Consider the following 26,682-nt stretch of genomic DNA (forward strand, 5'->3'; position numbering starts at 1 on the left):
TTTTTTTTTTTAATGTTTTTGTAGAGACAGGAGTCTCAGTATGTTTCCCAGACTAGTCTCAAACTCCTGCACTCAAGGGATCATCCCCCGTCAGCTTCACAAAGTGCTGGGATTACAGGCATGAACACCATATCTGGCTGTCCCTGGAATTTGCCCTCTGGAAGATATTCTTGATTCTGAAACTTTTCCTCCCTTCCCTTAACTGCACCCTATATTTCACTAAATGAATGGAAAAGTGGAAAGAAATTACATTTGTTGTACTTATTCTAGTGGCAGACACAATGGGAGGCTCTTCACACATGCTTTTTCTTCACTTATACTTATCGAGGTCCCTGACAGAAAACAGTCAGAGAATTTAAGGTTTAATTAATTAAAGGTGTCAACTACTAGATACTATGACAGAATTTGGATTTGAACACAGGAACTGTCTAGTTCCAAAGCCATGGCTTTTTCCAGTATACTTCATGCTTCCAAAACATATGACCAGCCTTTTCTGTACACATGCTAATCCTATCCATGTACCAAAGCCTTATGATGATTTGTTCCCAAAGTTACTATATGTTTTACATAAGCTTTTTGCTCTAATGAGATTAGACTAGAAAGAGTCTTTCAAAAATGAAAATAAAAAAGAAGCAGTCTCCTGTTACCACTTTGAGAAAGATTTGATATTTCTCAAAATTCAGTGGTATCAGTAAGATTGGGATTTTCAAATGGTGTGTAGTTGACATATAACTCTAAAGCCAGAGTTTCAGTGTTGCATTCATTTTCCAGAAAAAGAGCTCAGCATAAAATGCAGCTAATAGTAAGGTTTTGTTGGGGTTTTTTGCATAATAAAAGTCGTAACTGAGCAACATTAGCTACAGACACTCCTCCCCATAAATCCATGGAGACTCTGTGAAAAGCATTTCAGAGGAATACAAACCCCAAGTAGTCTTTGGCAAGGGGTAATTTGCCATGATGATAGTTAAATAAGGAGAATACTGAGTAGCTGACTACAAAGAAGCATCTGAAAGTAAAACTAGCTATAGTTGAAGTCCCTCAATTGAAAATGAATGTAAATTTTCTCACATTTGGCAGCCTAAATTGGTCTCTTATGTTTATGAGGCAAATTTGACAATGCATACCAAGAAGTTTAAATCATAAGCTTTGACCTAATAATCCCACTGCTAAGTATTCATTTCAAGAAAATAATTCATAAGATGAATACAATACATACTTTTTATAACAGCATCATTTATTTATAACTGGCAAGAAATTGGAAGCAACCTTATTTTCCAATAATAAAAGAAAGGTTGAGTACATTTCGATATTTTAATTCTTTGAGTTATTATGCAACCATTAAAAATATGATTACAGTGTACAAACAAAAAAAGATTGTTCAGTGAAGGGCATAGAAACAAAATATAAATATGCAGTGATTACAGACATGCAAATACACAGGCTGATAAAGACTAAGGGGAAACAAAGAAACAAAAATATTGATGTTAGCTTGGTGAGGTTACAAGAGTCTTTAAACATTAAAATTGTTTTCTTTTTAGTGACCATATTCAGTTTTTTAGCGGTTGTTCTTGTTTTTTCAGATGTGGTTTTTATAGAATTATGTTTTACATTTTTTCCATCACTGGAAGAAAAAAAAGAATTATGTTTTATAATTATTTTCGGTCAGAAGATTATTTTACAAAACTACATATGGAACATTCTAGCCAATTATGAAATATAGAGAATTACTAATTCACAAATACTAATACTATTGTTTTAATTTGCAGTGAAGGGAATTTGGCTACAAAGCAGATCGTATTCCTTCAGAGGCCAGTTATGTGGAATTCAGCTGTTCAAACACCAGATGTGAGTAAAATTGATGTTTTATTAACTGAATGTTATATTGAAGCATTTAATCCTTAAACTCTCATTGTAATTCCAAATGAGGAAGCGTGGACATGATATGGAAACAGTCCTCTGAACCAATCTATAAGGGAAATGTGCTAGCAATCAGGCAACATGAAATAGCTCCAAAGGGGATTCTAATATGCCATCTCAAAATATGCCATTTCGACATGAGGATTATTTTGAGCTGAAGGCAATTAAGAAACAGCAGACACAGGAGGAACTCTCTGTCCTCTATCTTTCTGCTGAAAAACAGGGCATACATTTCACTTTATAAAGGCGATGTAAATTTCCATTTGTAAAGGTGTCTAATCACCAGAGATAATTCCTACTGATGAGTCTGCAAAAACAAACCTTACTAAAATAAGCTTGATCTTCCATTAGTTTACCCCATGTATTTGCCTTCTCACAATTTACTTCCCCAGAAGCCCAAACTCCTTTTCCTTTGTCTAGTCACCTGTCCACAACTTATCACCCTTTGTTAAAATGGTATATAAACTCCCAGATCTTCTACACCAAACTGCCTCATTGAGGTTTTGCTACTTTTCTGTGAAGAGACTGTGTGCATTGAAAATAAACCGTTTCTCCTATTGATATGTCTTTTGTCAGTTTAATTTGTAGTTCTCAGCTACTGAAACTAAGAGGATAAAGGAACAGTTTTTTTCTGCCCCTACAGCTTTAAATCTTGTGAATGAATGTGCCTGATCTTGCAACACATCGATGCAACCTTGGCTATCTTGACCTTGGGCAACACTTTTATTTTATATTATCTTCTCAAGTCTATATTTTTTCAGCACTTTGCTGAAGGGCTATTCTGAGCTTCAAGTGACATTGTTCTTACTGGATGCACAGCTAGAATACAATGATTGAACGAGGCAATCTGGGTATTAATAAAGCATAACTTGCAAAACAAGAAATTTGCAAATGGACCAGAAAACTATTTAAAGTGATTCTTTTTTTGTACCTAAATCAAGAAAACATTGTTTTATGTTTGGGGGCAAAGCCGCAGGTATTTGAAAAAGAAAACATTATTTAGTAAATTTTAAAGTTATCTAAACTATCAAAGAGCTAGACTGACTGTGTGTATAATACAGCCATGTTAAATTGTCTCACATTAATTTTGGAAAGAGGCTGGCTGGCTCGGTAGGTAAATAGGTAGAGAGGTAGAGAGGTAGATGGGAAGATGGAGAGGCAGGAGAATAGAATGACCAAGTACACAGATATTAGAAAGATCACATTAAAGCCCACAGGTGAGCACTGCACCCCTCCACAACAATGAGATTGACTCAAGTTCATGTGTTTATTAAGAAATATTCTGGGCCGGACGCAGTGGTTCACGACTATAATCCAAGCACTTTGGGAGGCCAAGGTGAGTGGATCACCTGAGGTCAGGAGCTTGAGACCAGCCTGGCCAACATAGTGAAACCCCATCTCTACTAAAAATACAAAAAATAAACTCAACTGGGCAGGGTGGCGGGTGCTTATAATCCCAGCTGCTTGGGAGGCTGAGGCAGGAGAACTGCTTAAACCCTGGAGTGGGAGGTTGCAGTGAGCCAAGATTGTGCCATTACACTCCAGCCTGGTCAACAAGAACAAAATTTCTTCTCAAAAAAAAAAAAGAAAGAAAGAAAGAAAAATACTCTGTCTAGGCCGTGCAAAAGGGCTCACACCTGTAATCCCAACACTTTGAGAGTCTGAGGTGGGAGAATTACCTGAACCTAGGAGTTTGAGACCAGCCTGGGAAACATTGGCACACCCTGCATCTACAAAAAAATAAAAAATAAATTAGCCAAGCATGGTGGCACATGCCTGTAGTCCCAGCTACTTGGAATATAGAAGTGAGAAGATCACTTCAGCCCAGGATTCAGCGCTGCAATGAGCTGTGATAGTGCCACTGCATTCCAGCCTGGGTGACAGTGAGACCCTGTCTCAAAAAAAATTAAATGAATAAAAGAAATATTCTGCTAAAATAAGCAAAGATGGATATATGTAGAGAATGGCCAGAAAAAGTTGTCTTTTCTTTTTCCCCCAAAGCAAACTTCTCATCATGTCACAACCTCTTTATTTTTTCTTTCTTTTTTTTTTTTTTTAACAATCTACAAATGGCCATTATTTTTAAGAAAAATCATCAGAATTCATAGCCTCATGGAGTTTTAATTTACTGAGGGCCATGAAGTTGTGTTTGTGAAAATATAAGCTCAAAATCCAGCTACTTCAGAGTCTCTTTTACTTAATATTAGATATCAGGTTTTTAATTCCCTGAAAATACTTAGGCCCTTTTTGTTTATCATATTTTACTTTTTTATGAGACAGGGACTCCCTGTGTTGCCCAGTCTGGTCTCAAACTCATGAGTTCAAGTAATTCTTCCACCTTAGCCTCCCAAGTAGTTGGGGTTACAGGTGCTCACCACTGTACCCAGCCCTTTTTTGTTTAACTTTAGATACATCCAGTAGTCTCTAGTCGTAACTTTTCTTTAGGTAATCTTTATATTTCATTGTAATATGAAATTACTGGTTCATTTACATAATGGGAAGTATATATAGTTGACTTGTATCAATGACAAATCTAACAATAATTATCTTATAACTTACAATTCTGCTTCTGAATGGATTTACTATTTCTTCATTTGACAAGTGTTTAATTTTTCTAGTAAGAAATCTCAGGATCTTGAGATTATTTCAGGGCAGAACAGATTAGGTAGGAGCCAAAGTGTCTAACAGCTACAACAGAAAGCTGATTTGGAAATTCTTTCAGTTTTTACTTAAGGAAATAATTTCTTACTGTACTTCAAAATGGTAGTAATACTTTTGGGAAAGTAAACTATTAATATCACTATCGAGTTAATTTATTACCAAAAAATTAATTCAGCTATTTCATACATATTTATGAAAGTTGTATTTATAATATGCCTTGAAAAAATTTATGCAGTCAGAGATCCATAAAAGCACTCTTCTTTGTTAATACCTTGAAATCAGTTATAGTTTGGAAGGGGTTGATGGGGGGATTGCTTCATTTATAAAGTCTTTCAAAGAATTTTGTTCAAAGATGTTTAGTTTTAAAAACAGTTGCCAGATATTTCAGACATTACAAGTGTTGTCCTAGGATTGTCAGTGCATTTTCATTAAACAATAAATTTCATGGGGAGTCTGACCTTTGAAAAGAATCTCTCTTGTTTCTTTTACTAAGACTAATGTCAAGAAATATAAGACTTTTTCTATCCAATTTCACTCACCACAGAACAGTACTGTTATATTCAACAAACCCATTTCATGCCCTTGTTGAGGAAATTGAGAATTGCACAATGAAGAAAGCATATCATCGGAATGTTTTCTTCTGAAGTTATGGAGGCCTTTACTTTTGGAATTTGTTTTATATTTCACAGATATATCTTACGCAATATTCTAGATATTTGTGAATGTTTTTAAACATGAAAAATGTCATTTCAAAATATTTAGACTCTCATTTACTGCCTCAGTTTTCTCTAAGCTATTAAGAGATAATTCATTTTAGTAAAACTAGAAAACTATTAGGGAAAAAACATAGGAGAAAATCTTCATAAAGTGGAGTTAGGCAGAGTTTTTAGGAGCCAGGTGCAGTGGCTCACACCTGTAATCTCAGCATTTTGGGAGTCTGAGGCAGGAGGATCACTTGAGTCCAGGGGTTTGAGACCAGCCTGGTCAGCATGGCAAAACTCTGTCTCTACAAAAACTACAAAAATTAGCTGGGCATGGTGGCGAGCACCTGTAATCCCAGCTACTTGCGGGGGTGAGGTGGGGGGATTGCTGGAACCTGAGAGGTTGAGGCTGCAGTGAGTCATGTTCGCACCACTATACTCCAGCCTGAGAAACAGAGTGAGACCTTGTCTCAAAAAAAAAATGGTTTTTACACAGAACACCAAAACCATAACCTATTTAAAAATTGAAAAATAGACTTCATCAAAATATAAAACTTTTGTTCTGTGAATGACATTGTTAACAGAAGGAAAAGACAAGCCACAAACTGGAAGAAAAAAAAACTCAGAAATTATATACATGGCAAACGATTTTACCCAGAGGGTATCAAGAAAGGACTCTTACAATTCGGGAGTAAGAAAACAATTTAGTTAAAAAATAGTTAAAAGACTGGAACACCTCACCAATGAGGATATGTAAATGAGAAATAAATACATGAAAAGATACTTCAATCACTAGTCATTAGGGGTGTGCAAATGCAAACTCATAATGAGATATCATACACCTGTTAAAATGGTTAAAATAAAAAATAGTGACAATACCAACAACTAGGGAGGATGAGGAGCAATCAGAACTCTCATACACAGCTGCTGGGGATGGAAAATGGTATATCCACTGTATTAGTCTGTTTTCACACTGCTGATAAAGACATACCTGAGACTGGGCAATTTACAAAAGAAAGAGATTTAATTGGACTCACAGTTCCATGTGGCTGAGGAGGCCTCACAATCATGGTGGAAGGCAAAGAGGAGCAAGTCACATCTTATGTGGATGGCGGCAGGCAAAGAGAGAGCTTTTGCGGGGGAACTCCATTTTTAAAACTATCAGAACTTGTGAGGCTTATTCACTATCATGAGAATAGCATGGGAAAGATCTGTCCCTGTGATTCAGTTCCCTCCCACCGGGTCCCTCCCACAACACATGGAAGTTATGGGAGCTACAAGATGAGATTTGGTTGAGGACACAGCCAAACCATATCATTCACCCTGGGAAACAGTTTGGCAGCTTCTTATGAAGTAAACAGACACTTACCATATGATCCAGCAGTCCCCATCTTGGGTGTTTACCCTAGAGAAATAAAAACTTATATTCACACAAAAACCCTACACACAAATATTTGTAGCAATTCTATTCATAATCACCTCAAACTGGAAACAACCCAAATGTCTTCAACAAGTGAATGAATAAACAACAGTGGTACATCCATACAATTAAATACTCGGAAATAAAAAGGACTGGGCACGATGACTTACATCTGTAATCCCAGCACTCTGGGAGGCCAAGATAGGTGGATGGCCTTGAGGCCAGGAGTTTGAGACCAACTTGGGCAACTTGGGACCCTGTCTCATAAAAAAGTAAAATAAGATAAAGTCTGTTTCTACAAGTAAAAAATAAAAATAAATAGGAATAAACTTACTGATACACATAACTTGGATTAATCTCAAAGGTATTCTGATGAATAAAAGAGCCAGCCTCAAAAGATTACAGACTGTATAATTCTATTTAAATGACATGTTCAAGAAGACAAAACTATAGTGTAGAGAATAGATCAATTGTTGCCAGGGATTAGGGCTGGTGAAAGGGTGTGATACAGGGATATATAGAGGAGTGTTTTGGGGTGGTGGAACTGTTCTGTGTAGCAAATGTGGTTAAATCTAGACACATATTAAAATTCGTAGAATTGTACATCCCAAAGTCACTTTTACTATATGATAATTTAAAAAATAAAATGTCAAAGGATCATTTGCTCTTTCAATTGCATATACTATATTTTTTGTGTCTTTATCCTTCAGTGAAGACTGTCCTTGGGTCATGGAATGCTTATGAAGCTTAGTGAAGTTGTTAACTTCTCTTCTCTGTGTGGTGTTGAAAGGCCAGGGTCTTTTTATCTTGCTCTTCCTTTCATCTATTTTTATTTTTCTTTATTTTGGGGAGAGGCCTCTAAATGGATTCAAGGAAATGATAGCTATGCTGAGTAGGGTCAAAGACTCTAATCAGGACTTTATCTCCAACTGTTAAATGCGCTTTTCAAGTTTTCTTCCAAGACCTTTCGTAATTTTTTGTTTCTTTTGAAGACTCAAATAAAACTCATCAGACTTTTTGTATTACATAAAAGTCTCTATTTCAGTCAAATTTTTGAGTCCATACTTCCCCTTGATACTTATTTACAAGAGATAAAAAGTCACTTAAAGAATTTGGTTGCCACTAACTCAGAGTCAGGTTCTTACTCAGCGGTGGTCTCCAGAGTAGACAACAAACTCTGAAAGGGATTCCAGGGAACTGGAGTGCAGGAGAGACACAGCTTCAGCTATACTCTCCAAGCCCCCATTTCCTCATCTATAAAATATGGCCAACATTAGGACATGCCACAGGGCTCCTAGGAGATTCAGTTAGAAAACATATGTAGATGTGTCTGGCACAGTGCCTAGTAATATGAGATGTTGCTAATTTTTCATGGGAATATTTTTCTTTTAATACCAGATGATTAAGCACTACTAACTATATGGAGAAACTGAAGAAAAATCTGGACACTACAAATGAGCCTCCATTTTCTCCAGCTAAAAATGACCTTCAACTAGTATAGAGAAGAGTAGTGAGCCGGTCATGGTGGCCCTCACCTATAATCCCAGCACTTTGGGAGGCCAAGGCAGTTGGATAGCTTAAGCCCAAGAGTTTAAGACCAGCCTCAGCAACATGGTGAAATCCCACCTTTACAAAATATACAAAGATTAGCCAGATGTGGTGACACACGCCTGTAGTCGTACCTACTTGGGAGGCTGAGGTGGGAGGATCCCTTGAGCCCAGGAGGTAGAAGTTTCAGTGAGCCATGAGCATGCCTCTGCACTCCAGCCTGGATGACAGAGACCTTGTCTCAAGAAAAGAAAAAAAAATGTAGTATATTGATATTTTTTGATATTCTAAAACACACTTACAGCCATGCACAAATACGCATATATAAAGCAAATATGGCAAACTATTAACAAGTGTTGGATGAGGTGGTAGGTACATGGATGTTTATTATACTATCCTTTAAACTTTCTGTATACTTGAAGTTTTTCATTACTGAAAAATTGGGGCAATTATTTTAAGTTAAAAAGCATGGCTAGGAGTGGTAGCTCATGCCTGTAATCCCAGCATTTTGGGAGGCCAAGGCAGGTGAATAACCTGAGGTCAGGAATTCGAGGCCAGCCTGGCCAACTTGGTGAAACCTTGTCTCTACTTAAAATACAAAAATTAGCCAGGCATGGTGGTGGGCACCTATAGTCCCAGCTACTGGGGAGGCTAAGGCAGGAGAATCACTTGAACCCAGAAAGCAGAGGTTACAGTGAGCTGAGATCATGCCACTGCACTCCAGCCTGGGCAACAGAGCAAAACTCCATCTCAAAAAAAAAAAAAAAAAGCACTAGCCACCAACAACTTTTTTCTGTGCTAGTCGTTAATTAGTAAATAATTAGTTACTAAGTTGCTCCAACAAAAAGACCCAGTGGAGACTGGCTTAAATACAAAGGAAGAATTTTCTCTCTCTTGTAATAGTCTAAAGCTGGGCAGGCACCCTAGGGTGAGTAATGGCTCTACCTGATGACTGGTCTGCCCTGCCACCCTCAACATATGGCTCTTGCCTCAGGACTGCTGCTGCAGTTGTTACCATGTCCAGCCAGGGAGAATCAGAAAAGAGGAATTCCAAGCATGGTTCTAAAGCAATGACCCCCAAGTCATAGACCTCATTTCTTCTTATATTCCTTTGGCTTGAACTTATTTTTGTCACCACATGTATGTGCAGGGGGGTCTGGGAAATGTAATCTGGCAACCGCATGCTGGTAGCATGGTGAAATACCATATGCCCAGCTAAAAACTATGGGGTGTTACAGGAGGAAGGGTTCTGTTACTGAAAGAAATACAGAGGTGTGGCTGGCAAGATGGCCGAATAGGAACAGCTCCGATCTGCAGCTCCCAGCAAGATCGACACAGAAGGCAGCTGATTTCTGCATTTCCAACTGAGGTTCCCGGTTCATCTCATTGGGACTGGTTGGGTGCAGCCCAGGGTAGGGTGTTGCTTCACCTGGGAAGTGCAAGAGGTCAGGGGATTTCTCTCCCCTAGCCAAGAGAAACCATGAGAGACCGTACCAGGAGGAACGGTGCATTCCAGCCCAGATACTGCGCTTTTCTCCTGGTCTTCGTAACTGGCAGACCAGGAGATTCCCTCCAGTGCCTATGCCACCAAGGCCCTAGGTTTCAAGCACAAAACCAGGCATCCGTTTGGACAGACACTGAGCTATCTGCAGGAGGTCTTGTTTTTGTTTTTTTTATACATACCAATGACACCTGCAATGCCAACAAGACAGAACTGTTCACTCTCCTGGAAAGGGGGCTGAAGCCAGGGAGCCCAGCAAGCTAAGATCCAGATCCACTGGCTTGAAATTTTCACTGCCAGCACAGCAGACTGAGGTTCCACTGGGATGCTCGAGCTTGGTGGAGGGAGGGGCATCCGCTATTGCTGAGGCTTGAGTAGGTGATTTTACACTCACAGTGTAAACAAAGCCATCAGGAAGCTCGAACTGGGCGGAGCCCACCACAGCTTAACAAGGCCACTGCAGCCAGACTGCCTCTCTAGATTCCTACTCTCTTGGCAGGGCATCTCTGAAGAAAAAGGCAGCAGTCCAGTCAGGGACTGATAGATAAAACCTCCATTTCCCTAGGAAAGAGCACCTAGGGGAAGGGGTACCTATGGGCACAGCTTCAGCAGACTTAAACGTCCCTGCCTGACAGCTCTAAAGAGTGGTGGATCTCCCAGCACAGTCCTCAAGTTCTGCTAAGGGACAGATTAACTCCTCAAGGAGGTCCCTGACCCCTGTGTCTCCTGACTAGAAGACACCTCCCAGTAGAGGCTGACAGACACATTATACAGGAGAGCTCTGGCTGGCATCTGGTGGGTACCCCTCTAGGACAAAGCTTCCAGAGGAAGGAACAGGCATCAATCTTTGCCGATCTGCAGCCTCCACTAATGATACCCAGGCAAACAGGGTCTGGAGTGGACCTCCAGCAAACTCCAGCAGACCTGCAGCAGAGGGGCATGACTGTAAGGAAAACTAACGAACAGAAAGGATTAGTATCAACATCAACAAAAAGGACGTCCACTCAGATACCCCATCCAAAGGTCACCAACATCAAAGACCAAAGGTAGATAAATCCACAAAGTTGGGGAGAAACCAGCATAAAAAATTTCAGGCCAATATCCCTGATGAACATTGATGTGAAAATTCTCAATAAAATACTGACAAACCAAATCCAGCAGCACATCAAAAAGCTTATCTATCACAATCAAGTCAGCTTCATCCCTCGGATGCAAGTCTGGTCCAACATATGCAAATCAATAAACGTAATTCATCACATAAACAGAACCAATGATAAAAACCACATGATTATTTCAATAGATGCAGAAAAGGCCTTTGACAAAATTTAACAGCCCTGCATGCTAAAACCTCTCAGTAAACTAGGTATTGATGGAACGTATCTCAAAATAATAAGAGCTATTTATGACAAACCCACAGCCAACATCATACTGAATGGGCAAAAACTGGAAGCATTCCCTTTGAAAACCGGCATAAGACAAAGGATGCCCTCTCTCACCATTCCCATTCAACATAGTATTGGAAGTTCTGGCCAGGGCAATCAGGCAAGAGAAAGAAATAAAAGATATTCAATTAAAAAAAGAGGAAGTCAAATTGTCTCTGTTTGCAGAAGACAAGACTGTTTATTTAGAAAATCCCATCCTCAGCCCAAAATTTCCTTAAGCTGATAAACAACTTCAGGAAAGTCTCAGGATACAAAATCAATGTGCAAAAATCACAAGCATTCCTATACACCAATAATAGACGCACAGAGAGCCAAATCATGAGTGAACTCCCATTCATAATTGCTACAAAGGGAATAAAATACCTAGGAACACAACTTACAAGGGGTATGAAGGACCTCTTCAAGGAAGAGGTCCTACAAACCTCTGCTCAAGGAAATAAAAGAGGACACAAACAAATGGAAAAACATTCCATGCTCATGGATACAAAGAATCAATATTGTAAAAATGGCCATACTGCCCAAAGTAATCAATAGAGTCAATGCTATCCTAATCAAGCTACCATTGACTTCACAGAATTAGGGGAAAAAAAAAACTACTTTAAATTTCATATGGAACCAAAAAAGAGTCTGCATAGCCAAGAAAATCCTAAACAAAAAGAATAAAACTGGAGCCATCACACTACCTGACTTCAAACTATATACTACAAGGCTACAGTAACAAAAACAGCGTGTTATTGGTACCAAAACAGAGATATAAACCAATAGAACAGAACAGAGGCCTCAGAAATAACACCATACATCTACAACCATCTGATCTTTGACAAACCTGACAAAAACAAGCAATGGGGAAAGGATTTCCTGTTTAATAAATGGTGTTGGGAAAACTGACTAGCCATACGCAAAAAGCTGAAACTCAATCCCTTCCTTACACCTTATACAAAAATTAACTCAAGATGGATTAAAGACTTACATGAGACCTAAAACCATAAAAACCCTAGAAGAGAACCTAGGCAGTATCATTCAGGACATAGGCATGGGCAAAGACTTCATGACTAAAACACCAAAAGCAATGGCAACAAAAGCCAAAATTGACAAATTGGATCAAATTAAAGAGCTTCCACATAGCAAAAGAAACTTATCATCAGAGTGAACAGGCAACTACAGAATGGGAGAAAATTTTTGTAATCTCTTCATTTGACAAAGGGCTAATATCCAGAATCTACAAGGAACTTAAACAAATTTACAAGAAAAAAACTGACCAGTGCCCCAGTGCAGGGAAGAAAGTGTCATTCTCAAATTTTGTACCTTTTCTGAGAGTGAATCTGTCAGGTTCCACTGCATATATTAAATTCAACAAATTTGGTGAATAGAAATAAACAGGAAAAGAACCGAAGAGCTGATATTTGCACTTGATGAATATCAAATGCATTTCCACTGGGTGCCAATGGGAAACGTGACAAACACCAAACTGTATCCAACTTGGGACCATGAAGGTGGGCCTTTGTTGAGGAAGGACCTACTGTTGACGTTGTGATATATAAGACAGGTCTCAGTTAATTTAGAAAGTTTATTTTGCCAAGGTTGAAGACTCAAGCCCATGACACAGCCTCAGGAGGTCCTGAGGACATGCGCCCAAGGTGGTCAGAGCACAGTTTGGCTTTATACATTTTAGGAAGACATGAGACATCAATCAACATATGTAAGATGAACTTTGGTTCGGTAGGAAAGATAGGACTAAAACTGGGAGGGGGCTTCCAGGTTACAGGTAGATAAGAGACAAGTGGTTGCATTCTTTTGAGTTTCTGATTAGCCTTTCCAAAAGAGGCAATCAGATATGTACTTATCTTAGAGAGCAGAGAGGTGAATTTGAATAGAATGGGAGGCAGGTTCGCCCTCCGCCATTCTCATCTTGACTTTTACTTTGAGCTTAGTGATTTGGGGCTCCCAAGGTTTATTTTCCTTTCACAACTTTTCCCTTAAACTTGCCCAACTCCAGTAACTTGGCCAAGAAAAAGATGAGCTGCCTCTGAGCTGCCAATACACTCCTTTCTACGCAACCCCCTGTGGCTGCCTCTTCCTGTACAAACAATGGCATAAACGGCATTACATTCCACAGTAGCTCACAAAATCTACCTTAATAAAACTGTTTGTTTACTTTGTATATTTGCTGTAAAAACCAGCAGAAAATACCCCAGTATTTTACACACTACATTTCAACAGACAAATCATTAACAAACTTTTGTAAGATCAGCCTGGGCATTCGATTTCAATGATTTTTCTAAGAATTTTATAATTTTAGCTCTTACATTTAGGAAAATGCAATCCTAGTTCCCAACTAACATATAAATGAATGTTCAGTAAACGGGTTCTTTGTAAACTGGGAAGTTACTATGATTTTTAAATGTATCTTTCAATCTATATTCCGTTTTATGTGCCTAGGAGTATATGATCATGTTCTCTAGTATCTGCCATGTTATCAGTGTTAAATAAGCTTTTAAAAGGGCCAGATGCAGTGGCTCACACCAGTAATCTCAGCACTTTGGGAGGCAGAGATGGGCAGATCACCTGAGATCAGGAGTTCAAGACCAGCATGGCCAACATGGTGAAACCCTGTCTCTACTAATAATATAAAAATTAGCTGGGCATGGTGGTGCATGCCTGGAATCCCAGCTACTCAGGAAGCTGAGGCAAGAGAATTGCTAGAACCAGGGAGGCAGAGGCTACAGTGTGCTGAGATTGCACCACTGCACTCCAGCCTGGATGACAGAGCAAGATTCTGTCAAAAAATAAAAAGGCTCTTAAAATGAAATCTCATCAGGAGTCTGAACATCACAAGTTAAGCAGCTAATTATCCTTGTTGTGCTTTCCTTTTATTGACTTAGCTACCTTATTTTTTTCATATGTGTGTGTATATATATATATATGCACATATATAGGACCTGAGATCTCACTATGTTGCCTAAGCTGGCCTCAAACTCCTGGGCCCAAGCAATCCTCCCATTCCAGCCTCCTGAGTAGCTGGGACTACAGGCTCATGCCACTTCATTCAGCTAGATACCTTATTTTGACTTAAGTTTCCTTGGCAGAGACGATGTCCCTTTATTCTGGACTAAACCAAGAACATTCTCTCTGCCCTCAGTAAATATTTATCAGCAAAAACATCTACAGATGATCACAGAGTCTGAATGAGCTGAACGGAATTATTGAGCATTTATACTCTGTCAGGCAGAAGCAGTTTGCAGCAGGACAAGGAAAGGGTCCACTTCACCCTTGAAGACATTCTAGACACTCGCTCAAAATAAAAGTCTGAATTATCTGTGTGTATTAGTCTGTTCTCAGCTGCTAATGAAGACACACCCACGACTGGATAATTTATAAAGGAAAGAGGTTTAATTGACTTACAGTTCCACGTGGCTGGGGAGGCCTCACAATCATGGCGGAAGGTGAATGAGGAGCAAAGTCCTGTCCTACATGGTGGCAGGCAAGAGAGAACATGTGCAAGGGAACTCCCCTTTATAAAACTTCAGATCTCATAAGACTTATTCACGGGATGAGACCCATCCCCATGATTCAACTACCTCCCACTGGGTCCTCCCACAACACATGGGAATTACGGGAGCTACAATTCAAGATGAGATTTGAGTGGGGACACAGCCAAACCATATCACTGTTACTCCTCTGTGCAGCCTGTGCCTACATAAAATGGGTGTAAGGAGCTGATGATGATAAATAAGAACACAGAAGCTGTAGCTGAACACAGGCTGTCTGTTGGGCTCCCTGAACCAGCCCAGCTTGTATAGGTTCTGGCTAAACCAGAGCATCAGGAGCCCACCTGCCTGAGATGGCCTCACACTGTCACCCAGCTGTTCTTTGATCACTTTTTTCTAGATTGATTCTCTCCCATGCATTGAGCTCCCTTCTAGCTTCAACAGGGCAGAGTCCTCCTCCAGATCTGTGTAACTTACATCTGAGTATCTGGGAGTAGCTAAAGGACACATAATTTCTTCCAAACATCAAGCCTCGGGATTATCGGAGCAAGCAGGAAGCCAGTAACCTTACTCTGTCTGTTAGAGGTGGAGAATTTTCCTATGGTTCCCCTCATTTCCTGATGTGTATTTTCAGATGGATTAAATATTCTCCTGTTTCAAAAAAAAAAAATGGGTGTAAGGTGGCCATTGAAGCACCTTTTCTGCTGTATAGATCCCAACTAACACTAAGAAGAAAATGGTTTCTACCTTGCTTTGTTCTCCCAAAGTATGATTTCAACAAATTTATTTCCTTAGAGATGTCCTTGAGGGCCGAGATGTGTACATAACGTACCTGGCAATGAGAATGATGTGCCAGGAATCTACAGAGAGTTGCAAAACAGGGAGAACGGAGTTCACTTGTATTTGGGTGGAGAGGGGAATGTGGAGGTGGCCCTGAGCTGGTCGTTGAAGATGAACAGGATTTTGAAGAGCTGGGGGGTTGGGGGGTGGCGGGGAAGGACATTCCAGGAGGCAGAAAGGCAGCATATGTTAGAGCAGAGGGACAGGAAACACCCAACTTTTTAACTCCTGGTCGCCAATGTCTTGTGTTTCAGAAGAAAGCCAGCCGCCACATAAAAGGTGAAGACAAGAACAAAGCCACCAGTAGGAGCATCGGATTAGACACAACCGCATCACAACCTGCAGAGAGCAGACACCCACCTGAGGAGTGCCCCCTTTCTCCCTCCAGGGAATGCTGGACAAGGGAGGGGAGGCTGGCACAGCACAACAGCTTCTCTGGGTTCAGCAGCAGCGACAGTGTCCTCCGGGAATTAGATGACGGACAGTTAGATCAGGAAGATGGAGTGACTCAGGTCACTTGTATGTGAGCCATGAGGTGAAGCAAAGGAAGGCCCTGTATATAATTGTTAAAATCACTGTCAACTGACCTTATTGTATTACTTTCTCTGCATTTATGTAATATTTTTGAATTTTTCCAGACTCAGCCTTTCCTCTAATCTATGTAAACTTTGGCACAACCTCCCAGACAAGGAAGAATAACCAACATATTTATACATTTAGAATCATACTTACACGTCTCTCAACTAAAACATCTGGTTAAACAGATGTCCCATTTGGTTACTACATGATAATCTATTTCAGCTTATGAATGTACAAAGTAGACTTTTCTTACAATTCTTGTTAAGGAGACTGAATATCTCAATCAGTGTTTTACCTAATTAGAGAGGGTTCTCAGGAAGTTATAGTCTTATTTAAGCTGAAAAATAATCTCTCTCTCTTCTTTCTCTCTGTCTCTCGAACACACACACACACACACACACACACACACACACAAAGCTAATTAGTGAAAATAAATATCTATTTCCCAAATATAATAGTTAATCCACGTTTTATCTTTAAGTATAGCATGTATATACAAAGCAAGTCCCTATATGTTAAAGTATTTTTTGAAAAAAATATTTTTTATATTGTCTTTGCTTTTAAAGGGTCATCATGTCACCAACCCTGTACTGATTCATTGCAAGTAAATGTTATTGCTCCTAATAGCCTAAAAATGCAGACAGCAAAGCAAAATCTCTTAAAATTCAATATGAAAAGAACCCATAATCTCAACACATAAATACCTTAGTAGACAGTAAGATTTAATTTGTTTACTTTAAAGTGCAAATACTATGAAGAGGAAAAACATCAATTTCAAGTGGAAACTGAAGTCTTTTACATCAGTTTAGATTTGAATTCTGCTTTTATTGACTTGCTAAATCCTGCAGAATGTTGAAATCTAGAATTTTCAATCCGGCAGGAGTAGAAAGAGCTCATAGCACATGCAATGTGTATGATAACTATTTGTTTCACCTTGCTTTTCTTTCCCCTTCTAATAGAGGTGGCTCTGCCTTGACCCAGTCTTTAACAATCTTCAAAATTCACAAAATAGAGGATTTTCATTTACCTATAAAAGGCTTACTTTCAAAGATGGAATCTTCAAGTGAGTTACAACTTACTCTATCATTGATGAATTCAGCCTGTTATCTATTTTTATTAACATTGATGTTGACATTGTAAGATCTTAATAATAAAACATCATTTTTATTGGGTTATTGTTTTATTGAACACAAATATTTATATGTTTTGTTTTTTTTTTTTTGTTTTGGGGGTTTTTATGGTTTTTTTTTTTTTTTTTTTTGAGACAGAGTCTTGCTCTGTCACCCAGGCTGGAGTGAGTGGTGCAATCTCAGCTCACTGCAGCTTCTGCCTCCTGGGTTCAAGCGATTCTCCTGCCTCAGCCTCTGGAGTAGCTGGGACTACAGGTGTGTGCCACTGTACCCACCTTATTTTGTATTTTTAGTAGAGATGGGAATTCACCACATTACCCAGGCTGGTCTCAAACTCCTGAGCTCAAGCAATCCACCCCCGTCAGCCTCCCAAAGTGCTGGGATTATAGGTGTGAGCCACCATGCCTGGCCCTCATGTTTTATAATATAACAGATACATATTACATGTTACCAACTGTATAGTATATCTAAACTAAGTCAATATCCATGAACTGCTGATAAAATTAACAGGAATTATTCCACTTTTATCATCCAGAAGTACAGTATAAAGGAATTTAAGAATATTCTGCTCAGTCTTATTCTATAGAAATATGTATCAACAATATTGCAGAAATGGTTTTTGACTTTTAGATGGACTTGAGTTCCATAGTCAAAAGTTAGTGGATTTTTGGTAGAAACAATCAATGCCTCCAGAGTCCACGAAATACAATGAAGTTAAGAAGCACAAAGAACAAATCAGAAAGATCCATTTTTCCCAATGCCAGAGTCCGTGAGAGGTAGAGACTCCTTTATCATTCAGTCCATATACATAGGGGATTGGAAGCAGTCAATCAAAAAACAGAGATAGAAATTTATATTTGACTAAGAAAAAACTCAGAAATATAGCAATAGTTTTTTTTTTTTGAGACAGAGTCTCACTCTGTCCCCCAGGCTCCAGTCTCGGCCCACTGCAGCCTCCCAGGTTCAAGTGATTCTCCTGCCTCAGCCTCCTGAGTAGCAGGGATTACAGGCATGCACCACTACACCCAGCTAATTTTTGTAATTTTAGCAGAGATGGGGTTTTACCATGTTGGCCAGGCTGGTCTTGAACTCCTAGCCTCAAGCAATCCACCTGCCTTGGCCTCCCAATGTACTGAGATTACAGGCGTGAGCCACTACTCCCAGCCAAGCAATCACTTTTTTAAAAAATTCATGTAAGCATACTTTTTCATTTTTTTCTCCCCTCCCCTCTCAGTTTATTTTTAATCTGAGTTATTTCTTCTTATTAAAATAACTTTTATTAAAATTAACTTACTAGTCTGTCATATCCTCAAAACCTATTTTAGAAGCATTTGCTCCAACAATTACCTTTATGTTAGGTGATGAATTTGTATGATAGCGAATAATTTATGACCAAGTAGTTCTAGGGCATTTTAAATATGCATAAATAATTCTGAGTCTATTCTTTAAAAAAAAGAACAAGGCCGGGCGTGGTGGCTCATGCCTGTAATCCCAGCACTTTGGAAGGCCAAGGTGGGTGGATCACAAGGTCAGGAGTTTGAGACCAGCCTGGTCAATATTATAAAACCCCATCTCTACTAAAAGTACAAAAGTTAGGCGTGGTAGTGGGTGCCTGTAGTCCCAGCTACTCAGGAGGCTGAGGCAGGAGAATTGCTTGAACCAGGGCGGTATAGGTTGCAGGGAGCTAAGATTACACCACTGCACTCCAGCCTGGGCAACAGAGCAAGACTCTGTCCCAAAAATAAGTAAACAAATAAAAGAACAAAACTTGGACTCTCTATGCCTAAGAGGTTAAATGTGTCTAATCTTATCATTACCTGTCAGTTATATATTCATTTCTTTTTATAACACTATGGATTTCCTTAGGGGCTCTGGCATGTGAATTTTTAATACCTGTAAGTTATAATGAAAGGTATCAAGAGCCCAGATGTGGGGTGAAGATCTGTCGTTCCCCTTGGTGTAGTATCTGTGGCATTTTCATCATAGTTTTCAATAACCAAGAATTAATTCCATTTCCTTTGGATTGAATATCACCCTGTTATCTTTCATGGACACATTTAACACCTACCTAATCATCAGGGAAAGCTCTATCGGTGTCACTACAATTCATTTCGGTGAAAAAGAAAAGGAAAGGTCACCCTCTTTGAGAGATTCTAGGGCGTTTAAGAGGAAGAGGAGCAGGAGACAGCACTACCACCGACCCAAACCACAACTATCTCCAAATCATTTGTGTTATCAGGAGCAAATGTTTATATATTTGAATATAAGCGTACCAGATGCATTTTCATTTCTTTCATTCTGGAGTGGAGGGGGAGCTGTCTTGTTTTCCTACCCTTCCCTGTTATTGATTCCTCACAGTTCTTCTTGGCTGGAAGGAATGTGGCTCTTTCCCTCCACATATGGCTAAAGAGGATTTCTTTCTCTTAACTCTTCAGGGCCCCAGAGTATGGAAAGAGCAAATTCAGATAGAGAATCAAATGAAGTGAAATTGCTAACAATGGGACAGTCTATAACTAAGTGCACATATATAAAAATTTACTGGTGGATACATAGAAAAACTAGCTAAATGCTACTCATCAGAACTTGTAACATACCTACTTAAATAACATTTGTTGGCAATCTATCATCCCTTGAGAATGAATTTTATTTGTGCAATAGTGCAAAGTTTGCAGAACCAGGTCTGCCAGATACTTAAGTTCTGAGAGAGTGTTTGAGGCGGAAAATTAGGCAAAACTGTAAAATAATAAACCTTAGTCGTGACGAGGTTCATAAAGTTTTGGTTGAGGCGACTGCAAAAAATGGATTCTAAAAATGTTTTGAGCATTCAAATTATTTTTGTAAAAATATCAACTAATCAAATCAATAGAGGGAATAAATAAATCATTTATGTATAGGATAAATGTGTAAGTATCAAAGTGAGTTTTTTGTTTGTTTGAGACAGAGTCTCGCTCTGTCACCCAGGATGGAGTGCAGTGGCGTGATCTCGGCTCACTGCAACCTCCACCTCCTGGGTTCAAGCAAAATTCTCCCGCCTCAGCCTTCGGAGTATCTGGCACTACAGGCACACACCACCCTGCCCAGCTAATTTTTAGTCAAGTAGGGTTTCACCATGTTAGCCAGGCTGGTCTTGGACTCCTGATCTCAAGTGATCCACCCACCATGACCTTCCAAAGTGCTGGGGTTGCAGGCGTGAGCCACCATGCCTGGCCAAGGTAAGTTTTTGAAGGCTTATGTAAGCCACATTACCTATAAGCAACAGAGCTTACCTTGGCTTACTTAGCAATGAAGGAATTTTTTGTTGTTTTAGGTTTTTGTGGGGTTTTTTTGTTGTTTTTTGAGACAGAGTCTCACTCTGTCGCGTTGTCTAGCTCACTGCAGCCTCAATCTCCTGGGTTCAAGTGATCCTCCTACCTCAGCCTCCCAAGTAACCGGGACTACAGGCATATGCCACTACATTGGGCTAACTTTTGTATTTTTGTAGAGACAGGGGTTCACCATGTTGCCCAGGCTGGTCTTGAAATCCTGGGCTCAAGCAATCCCTCCTGCCTTGGCCTCCCAAAGTGCAGGGATTACAGGCATGAGCACAATAAAGGAGTTTATTTCAAAAGATATCTGGAGGCCAGGTGCAGTCACTCACACCTATAATCCCAGCACTTTGGAAGGCTGAGGCAGGCATATCACTTGAGACCAGGAGTTGCAAACTTTTGTTCTACAAAAAATACAAAAATTAGCTGGGCGTGGTGGCTGGTGCTGGTGGTCGCAGCTACTCAGGAGGCTGAGGTGGGAGAATTGCTTGAGCCCAGGAGGCAGAAATTGCAGCGAGCCAAGATTACACCACTGCACTCCAGCATGGGCAACACAGCGAGACCCTGTCCCGCCACCCACCCACCTCCAAAAAAATATCCGGAATTGGACTTTATCAAAATTTTAAATTTCTGGCTGGGCACAATGGCTCATGCCTGTAATCCTAGCACTTTGGGAGGCCAAGGCGGGTGGATCACTTGAGGCCAGGAGTTAAAGACTAGCCTGGCCAACACTGCAAAACCCCATCTCTACTAAAAATACAAACATTAGCCAGATATGGTGGCGTGCGCCTGTAGTCCCAGCTACTCAGGAGGCTGAGGTGGGAGAATTGCTTGAATCCAGGAAGTGGAGGTTACAATGAGCTGAGATCTCACCACAGCACTCCAGCCTGGGCAACAGAGCAAGACTCCATCTCAATTTTTTTAAATTTTAAATTTCTGTTAATCAACACCTGTAATTTAAGAAATGGCAGTCCACAGACTAGGAGACTATATTTGTAAAGCATATATGACAGAGGATTCATTTCACAAATACAGAAACAACTCCTCTAAAATCATAAAGAGATACGACACCTAATTATAAATGGGAAAAAGGCTTAAACAGACACTTCACAGAAGAAAATACACAGACCTCTGCTTCTAGAAAGATGGAATAGATTCCTCCCATGATCTATAACAAAAAACCCTGAACATCGTATGTAAAAAAAACATAAGAAGACCAGTGGTCAGTTCCTTGGTTTTATTTTTTTATTTTTTTTTAAAAAGAGACGGGGTTTCACCATGTTGGCCAGGCTGGTCTTGAACTCCTGACCTCAGGTGATCCACCTGCCTCGGGCTCCCGAGCCACTGCACCCGGCCCCTTGGTTTTATTTTTGCCTAATATATCTCAGACTTGGAGCTGAAAAAGCCAGCAACTTGGAAATACTAATGTTCCAGACAAAAAATCTCCAGCAAAAGCCTAGTAAGACCAAATATTCAGACAATAACCACTCTACTCCAGCCAAATACTGCAGAAGAACCTGTGGCCCCATCCCCCTCAACACCAGCAAAAGCCAAGTGGGAAGCCCAGATTTCCACCCTTAAGAGACTATAACAAGGAGTCCTAACACCCCATCAAGATGGTGACAGAGAGGGATTAGTAAGGAGCTGGGACTTACATTCCCACTGGACAGTAACAAGCCCCCCAACCCTTACGCCACAGTGTCAGTGGAGATTGTGCAAGGAGCTTGAACTTCCACCCCCACCAGAGTACTGAGGCACCCCTCTTCTCTCCACTGGGGTGATGTCAGAGCAGGCTTAGTGGAGAGTTAGGACTTTCACTATTGCCACTACCACTGAGGTGTCGATGGAGATGATAGAGAGTTAGCATGCCCACCTCTGCCCACAGGAGGGAAGAACCTCCCCACTTAGGTGTCAGCAGATGTTGAGTGGGAAGACGGGTCTTCCAGCTCCACTTGGCAGTAACTAGGCAGTAGGCCCCATACCCCTGCTGGAGTAGTGTCAGAAAAAGCCAAGTAACATAGAAGGCATAAATAAGACCCAGAGACATATCAAAATGCCCAGGTGTCAACAGAAAATTACTCATGCCAAGAACCAGGAAGATGCCAAACTAAATGAATAAAGATAATAAAGAGATGCCAACACTGACTGAGATGGCAGAGACGTTAGAATTATCTTTTAAAAATTTTGAAGCACCCCTGATAAAAATGCTTCAATAAACAATTATGAAATAAATTTAAAGATAGAAACCCTCGGCAGAGAAATAGAAGTTAGAAGAACCAACTGGAAATTTTAGAAATAAAAAATATAGTAACCAAAATAAAAAGCTCAGTGAATGAGTTCAACAGCAAAATGGAGGGGACAAAAGAAATCTATGAACTGGAAGATAGAACAGTATAGAAATCACCCAATCTGAACAACAAAGAACAAATAGACTGCTCCCAAAAAACCAACCAAACAAATAGACAACAGCAGACTCTCAAGACCTTCCACTATTAAAAGTTAACAAAAGTAGATCTAATATTCATGCCATTAGAGTTATGGTAGAAGGACTGGAGAAACAGAATCGGGCTGAAAAAGCGCTTGAAGACCTAATGCCTAAAAACTTCCCAAATTTGGTAAGAGACATAAATTTACAGCTTTAGGAAAGTAAAACAATAGTCATGGAAATCAGAATAGTGACTGCCTGTGGGGGTGGGGGTGGGGGGGGCAGGAGCTGGTTGACTGTAAAGTCACTCAGGGGAACTTTCTGGGGTGACAGAAATGTCCTATCTGTTTGGTTGAAAGTGAACACTGGTATATACAATTGCCAAAACTCATTGAACTCTGTACACTTAAGATAGGTATATTTTGCTATATGTAAATTGTATCTTAATTTTAAAAATATTTATTGAGCGATTCACAGAATTGTTGGAAGGGCTAGATAAACAAGCTCAATGCTAAACTTCCGCGAACAATGTGCACACCTACACAAGAGAAGAAGCCTGTTATGTTAGCTGCACCAAGCACAGCTGCCAGGAGTCCAGCCATTCAGTCTAAAACTGCAGCTCCTTTTCAGGACTGCACACTCCCTAACACTCAAAACTCAAATGTTTCTGCTGCCACCCTGGCCAGCAAAATGGCTGTCCTTTGAGCAGCTTTCTTCCTCTCATGCCTCACTTGTGGATCTGAGTATTGATTGCATCGGGGAGCCTATGCTCTAGCTTGGTAGTATTCTCATCCTGCAGAATGCAGAATACGCAGAATATGAGTATTTCGGGTTCTGGGTAAGCAGAACTCATCAGGCTCAAGATTCCCCAAACATGGCACACATATTTAAAAGATGCCAGTCAGGGGCCGGGCGCAGTGGCTTACGCCTGTAATCCCAGAACTTTGGGAGGTCGAGGCGGGTGGATCACGAAGTCAAGAGATCGAGACCATCCTGGTCAACATGGTGAAACCCCATTTCTACTAAAAATACAAAAAATTAGCTGGGTATGGTGGCGCGTGCCCATAATCCCAGCTACTCAGGAGGCTGAGGCAGGAGAATTGCCTAAACCCAGGAGGCGGAGGTTGCGGTGAGCCGAGATCGTGCCATTGCACACCAGCCTGGGTAACAAGAGTGAAAACTCCGTCTCAAAAAAAAAAAAAAAAGATACCAGTCAGCCAGAAAACATGACACATGTGTATTAGTCTGTTCTCGAATTGCTATAAAGAAATACCTGAGACTAGGTAATTCATAGAGAAAGGGGGCTTAATTAGCTCACAGTTCTGCAGGCTGTACAGGAAGTATGATGCTGGCATCTGGTCAGCATCTGGGGAAGCCTCAGGAAACTTTCAATCATGGCAGATGGCAAAGAGGAAGGAGGCATCTCTTACATGGCTGGAGCAGGAACAAGGTGGGATGGTGCTATACACCTAAAACAACCACATCTCATGCTAATTTACTCACTCACTATCTTGAGAACAGCACCAGGGGATGATGCCAAACCATTAGAAACCTCCCCCATGACCAGTCACCTCCCACCTGGCCCCACCTCCAACACTGGGGACTACAATTCAACATGAGATTTGGGCAGGGACACAGATCCGAACCATATCAACATGTTTACTATAAATAATGACCTTCAATCAGCTTTGCTTTAAAGAAGCAAACTCATGACCTAGATGGTCTTGGTCCTGGGTCTCATTTATGGACAGACACATAGTATCATAGCTAGATAAAGCTTATCTTCACCAATTTGGTTAAGGATCCTGCTTATTACACCATGTTAGAAGAAATATTAAAAATGCAGGCCAGGCATGGTGGCTCATGCCTGTAATCCCAACACTTTGGGAGGCTGAGGTGGGCAGATCACCTGAGATCGGGAGTTCGAGACCAGCCTGACCAACATGGAGAAACCCCATTCCTACTAAAATACAAAAAATTAGCTGGGCATGGTGGCGGATGCCTGTAATCCCAGCAACTTGGGAGGCTGAGGCAGGAGAATTGCTTAAACCCTGGAGGCAGAGGTTGCGGTGAGCTGATATTGCACCATTGCACTCCAGCGTGGGCAACAAAAGCAAAACTCCATCTCAAAAAAAAAAAAAAATTAGCTGAGCATGGTGGCATGCACCTGCAGTCCCAGCTACTTGGGCAGCTGAGGTGGGAGGATCACTTGAGCCCAAGAGTTCAAGGCTGCAGTGAGCTGTGATCCCATCACTGTACTCCAGCCTGGGCAACAGGGTGAGACCCCAACTCTAAAAGAATTTTTAAATTAAAAAAAAAATGCTTTTAATTTGTGCAGCAGCAATAGAAGCAGTTTTAAAAAAGAATTAAACTTTTTTTTAAAAGACGGGGTTTCACCATGTTGGTCAGGCTGGTCTTGAACTCCCAACCTCAGGTGATCTGCCCGCCTTGGCCTCCAAAGTGCTTGGATTACAGGCGTGAGCCACCACGCCCGGCTTAATTAAAGTTTTTTAAACTAAAATAATATAAGTAAATATTTACAGCATGTCGGGAGTGGTGGCTCACACCTGTAATCCTAGCACTTTGGGAGGCAAAGGCGGGCGGATCACGAGGTCAAGAAATCGAGACCATCCTAGCCAACATGATGAAACCCTGTCTCTACTAAAAATACAAAAATTAGCTGGGTGTGGTGGCACGCGCCTGTAGTCCCAGCTACTCAGGAGGCTGAGGCAGGAGAATTGCTTGAACCCAGGAGGCGGAGGTTGCAGTGAGCCGAGGTTGCGCCACTGCACTCCGGCCCGGCACCTGGCGATGGAACGAGACTCTGTCTCAAAAAAAAAAAAAGAATATTTACAGCATAATTCAAAACCCAGAGCCATAAAGGAAAAGACTGTGTAAATACTAAGATTACAAAAACATTTAAAACTTCTATGCAGCAAAACATCCTATTAGCAACAGTGGGGTAATTCCAGCACTTTGGGAAGCCAAGGCAGAAGGATCACTTGGGGTCAGGAGTTCAAGACCAGCTTGGGCAACCTAGTGAGACTCCATCTCTACAAAACAATTTTTAAAAATTATCTGGGTGTGGTGACATATGCCTGTAGTCCTAGCTACTCGAGAGGCTGAGGCAGAAGGTTTGCTTAAGCCCAGGAGTTCAAGGCCAGCCTGGGCAACATAGTAAGACTCTCATTTCTTAAAGATAAACAAATATGTATATATATGTATATATGAAGGGAGGTTTCCGAAGATGGGCAGCAGCGTGCACTCAGGAACATAAGAGGCAGCATAGCAGAAAGAAGAAGCCAAGTTTTGAAGCCAGGACTGAGTTCTGATCCTGACCCTGCTACTTAATCTTATGAACACTACACAGCTACTTGGAAGCTTGACTTACTTGTATGTGAATTGGGGATGATAACAAATGTTATTGTTTGGAGATGAAATGAGATTATGTGGGAATGTGTTTAACACAGTTTCCAACATCTGGTTAGGGGCTCAATTAATTGAAACTATTTTTTTTTTAAGTCTGATTTTAAGTTTGCAAAGAAGTTCTTTTTCATATGGACAATAAGATTATGCTTGGGGAAACAACAGAATAAATACAAGGCATCTTTAAAATTAGTACCCACAGACATTTAAGCATATTTCCATGTGGTTAGTAAAAAGATTCATCGCTACTTTGCCAGGTATATTAGGTAGTTCACAGGGTCTCCAAAGGGCCAAGACAG

The 26,682-nt window shown here is 40.5% G+C and overlaps 1 protein-coding gene across 1 annotated transcript in view; it reads left to right on the plus strand.

The window, feature by feature from the left end:
• RFTN2 (raftlin family member 2) overlaps window positions 1-17,272 on the plus strand; it is a 66,194-nt gene extending 48,922 nt beyond the window's left edge. The window contains exons 8-9 of the mRNA XM_012454075.3: window positions 1,767-1,845; window positions 15,773-17,272. Coding sequence (XP_012309498.1) covers window positions 1,767-1,845; window positions 15,773-16,045 — 352 coding nt within the window. The 3' untranslated portion in view covers window positions 16,046-17,272. The remainder of the gene's footprint in view (window positions 1-1,766; window positions 1,846-15,772) is intronic.
• The last annotated feature ends 9,410 nt before the right edge of the window (window positions 17,273-26,682 follow it).

Source organism: Aotus nancymaae, unplaced genomic scaffold (genome assembly GCF_030222135.1).
Source record: "Aotus nancymaae isolate 86718 unplaced genomic scaffold, 86718_ANA_hifiasm-v0.15.2.pri h1tg000008l, whole genome shotgun sequence".
In the NCBI taxonomy this organism is placed as follows: Eukaryota; Metazoa; Chordata; class Mammalia; order Primates; family Aotidae; genus Aotus; species Aotus nancymaae.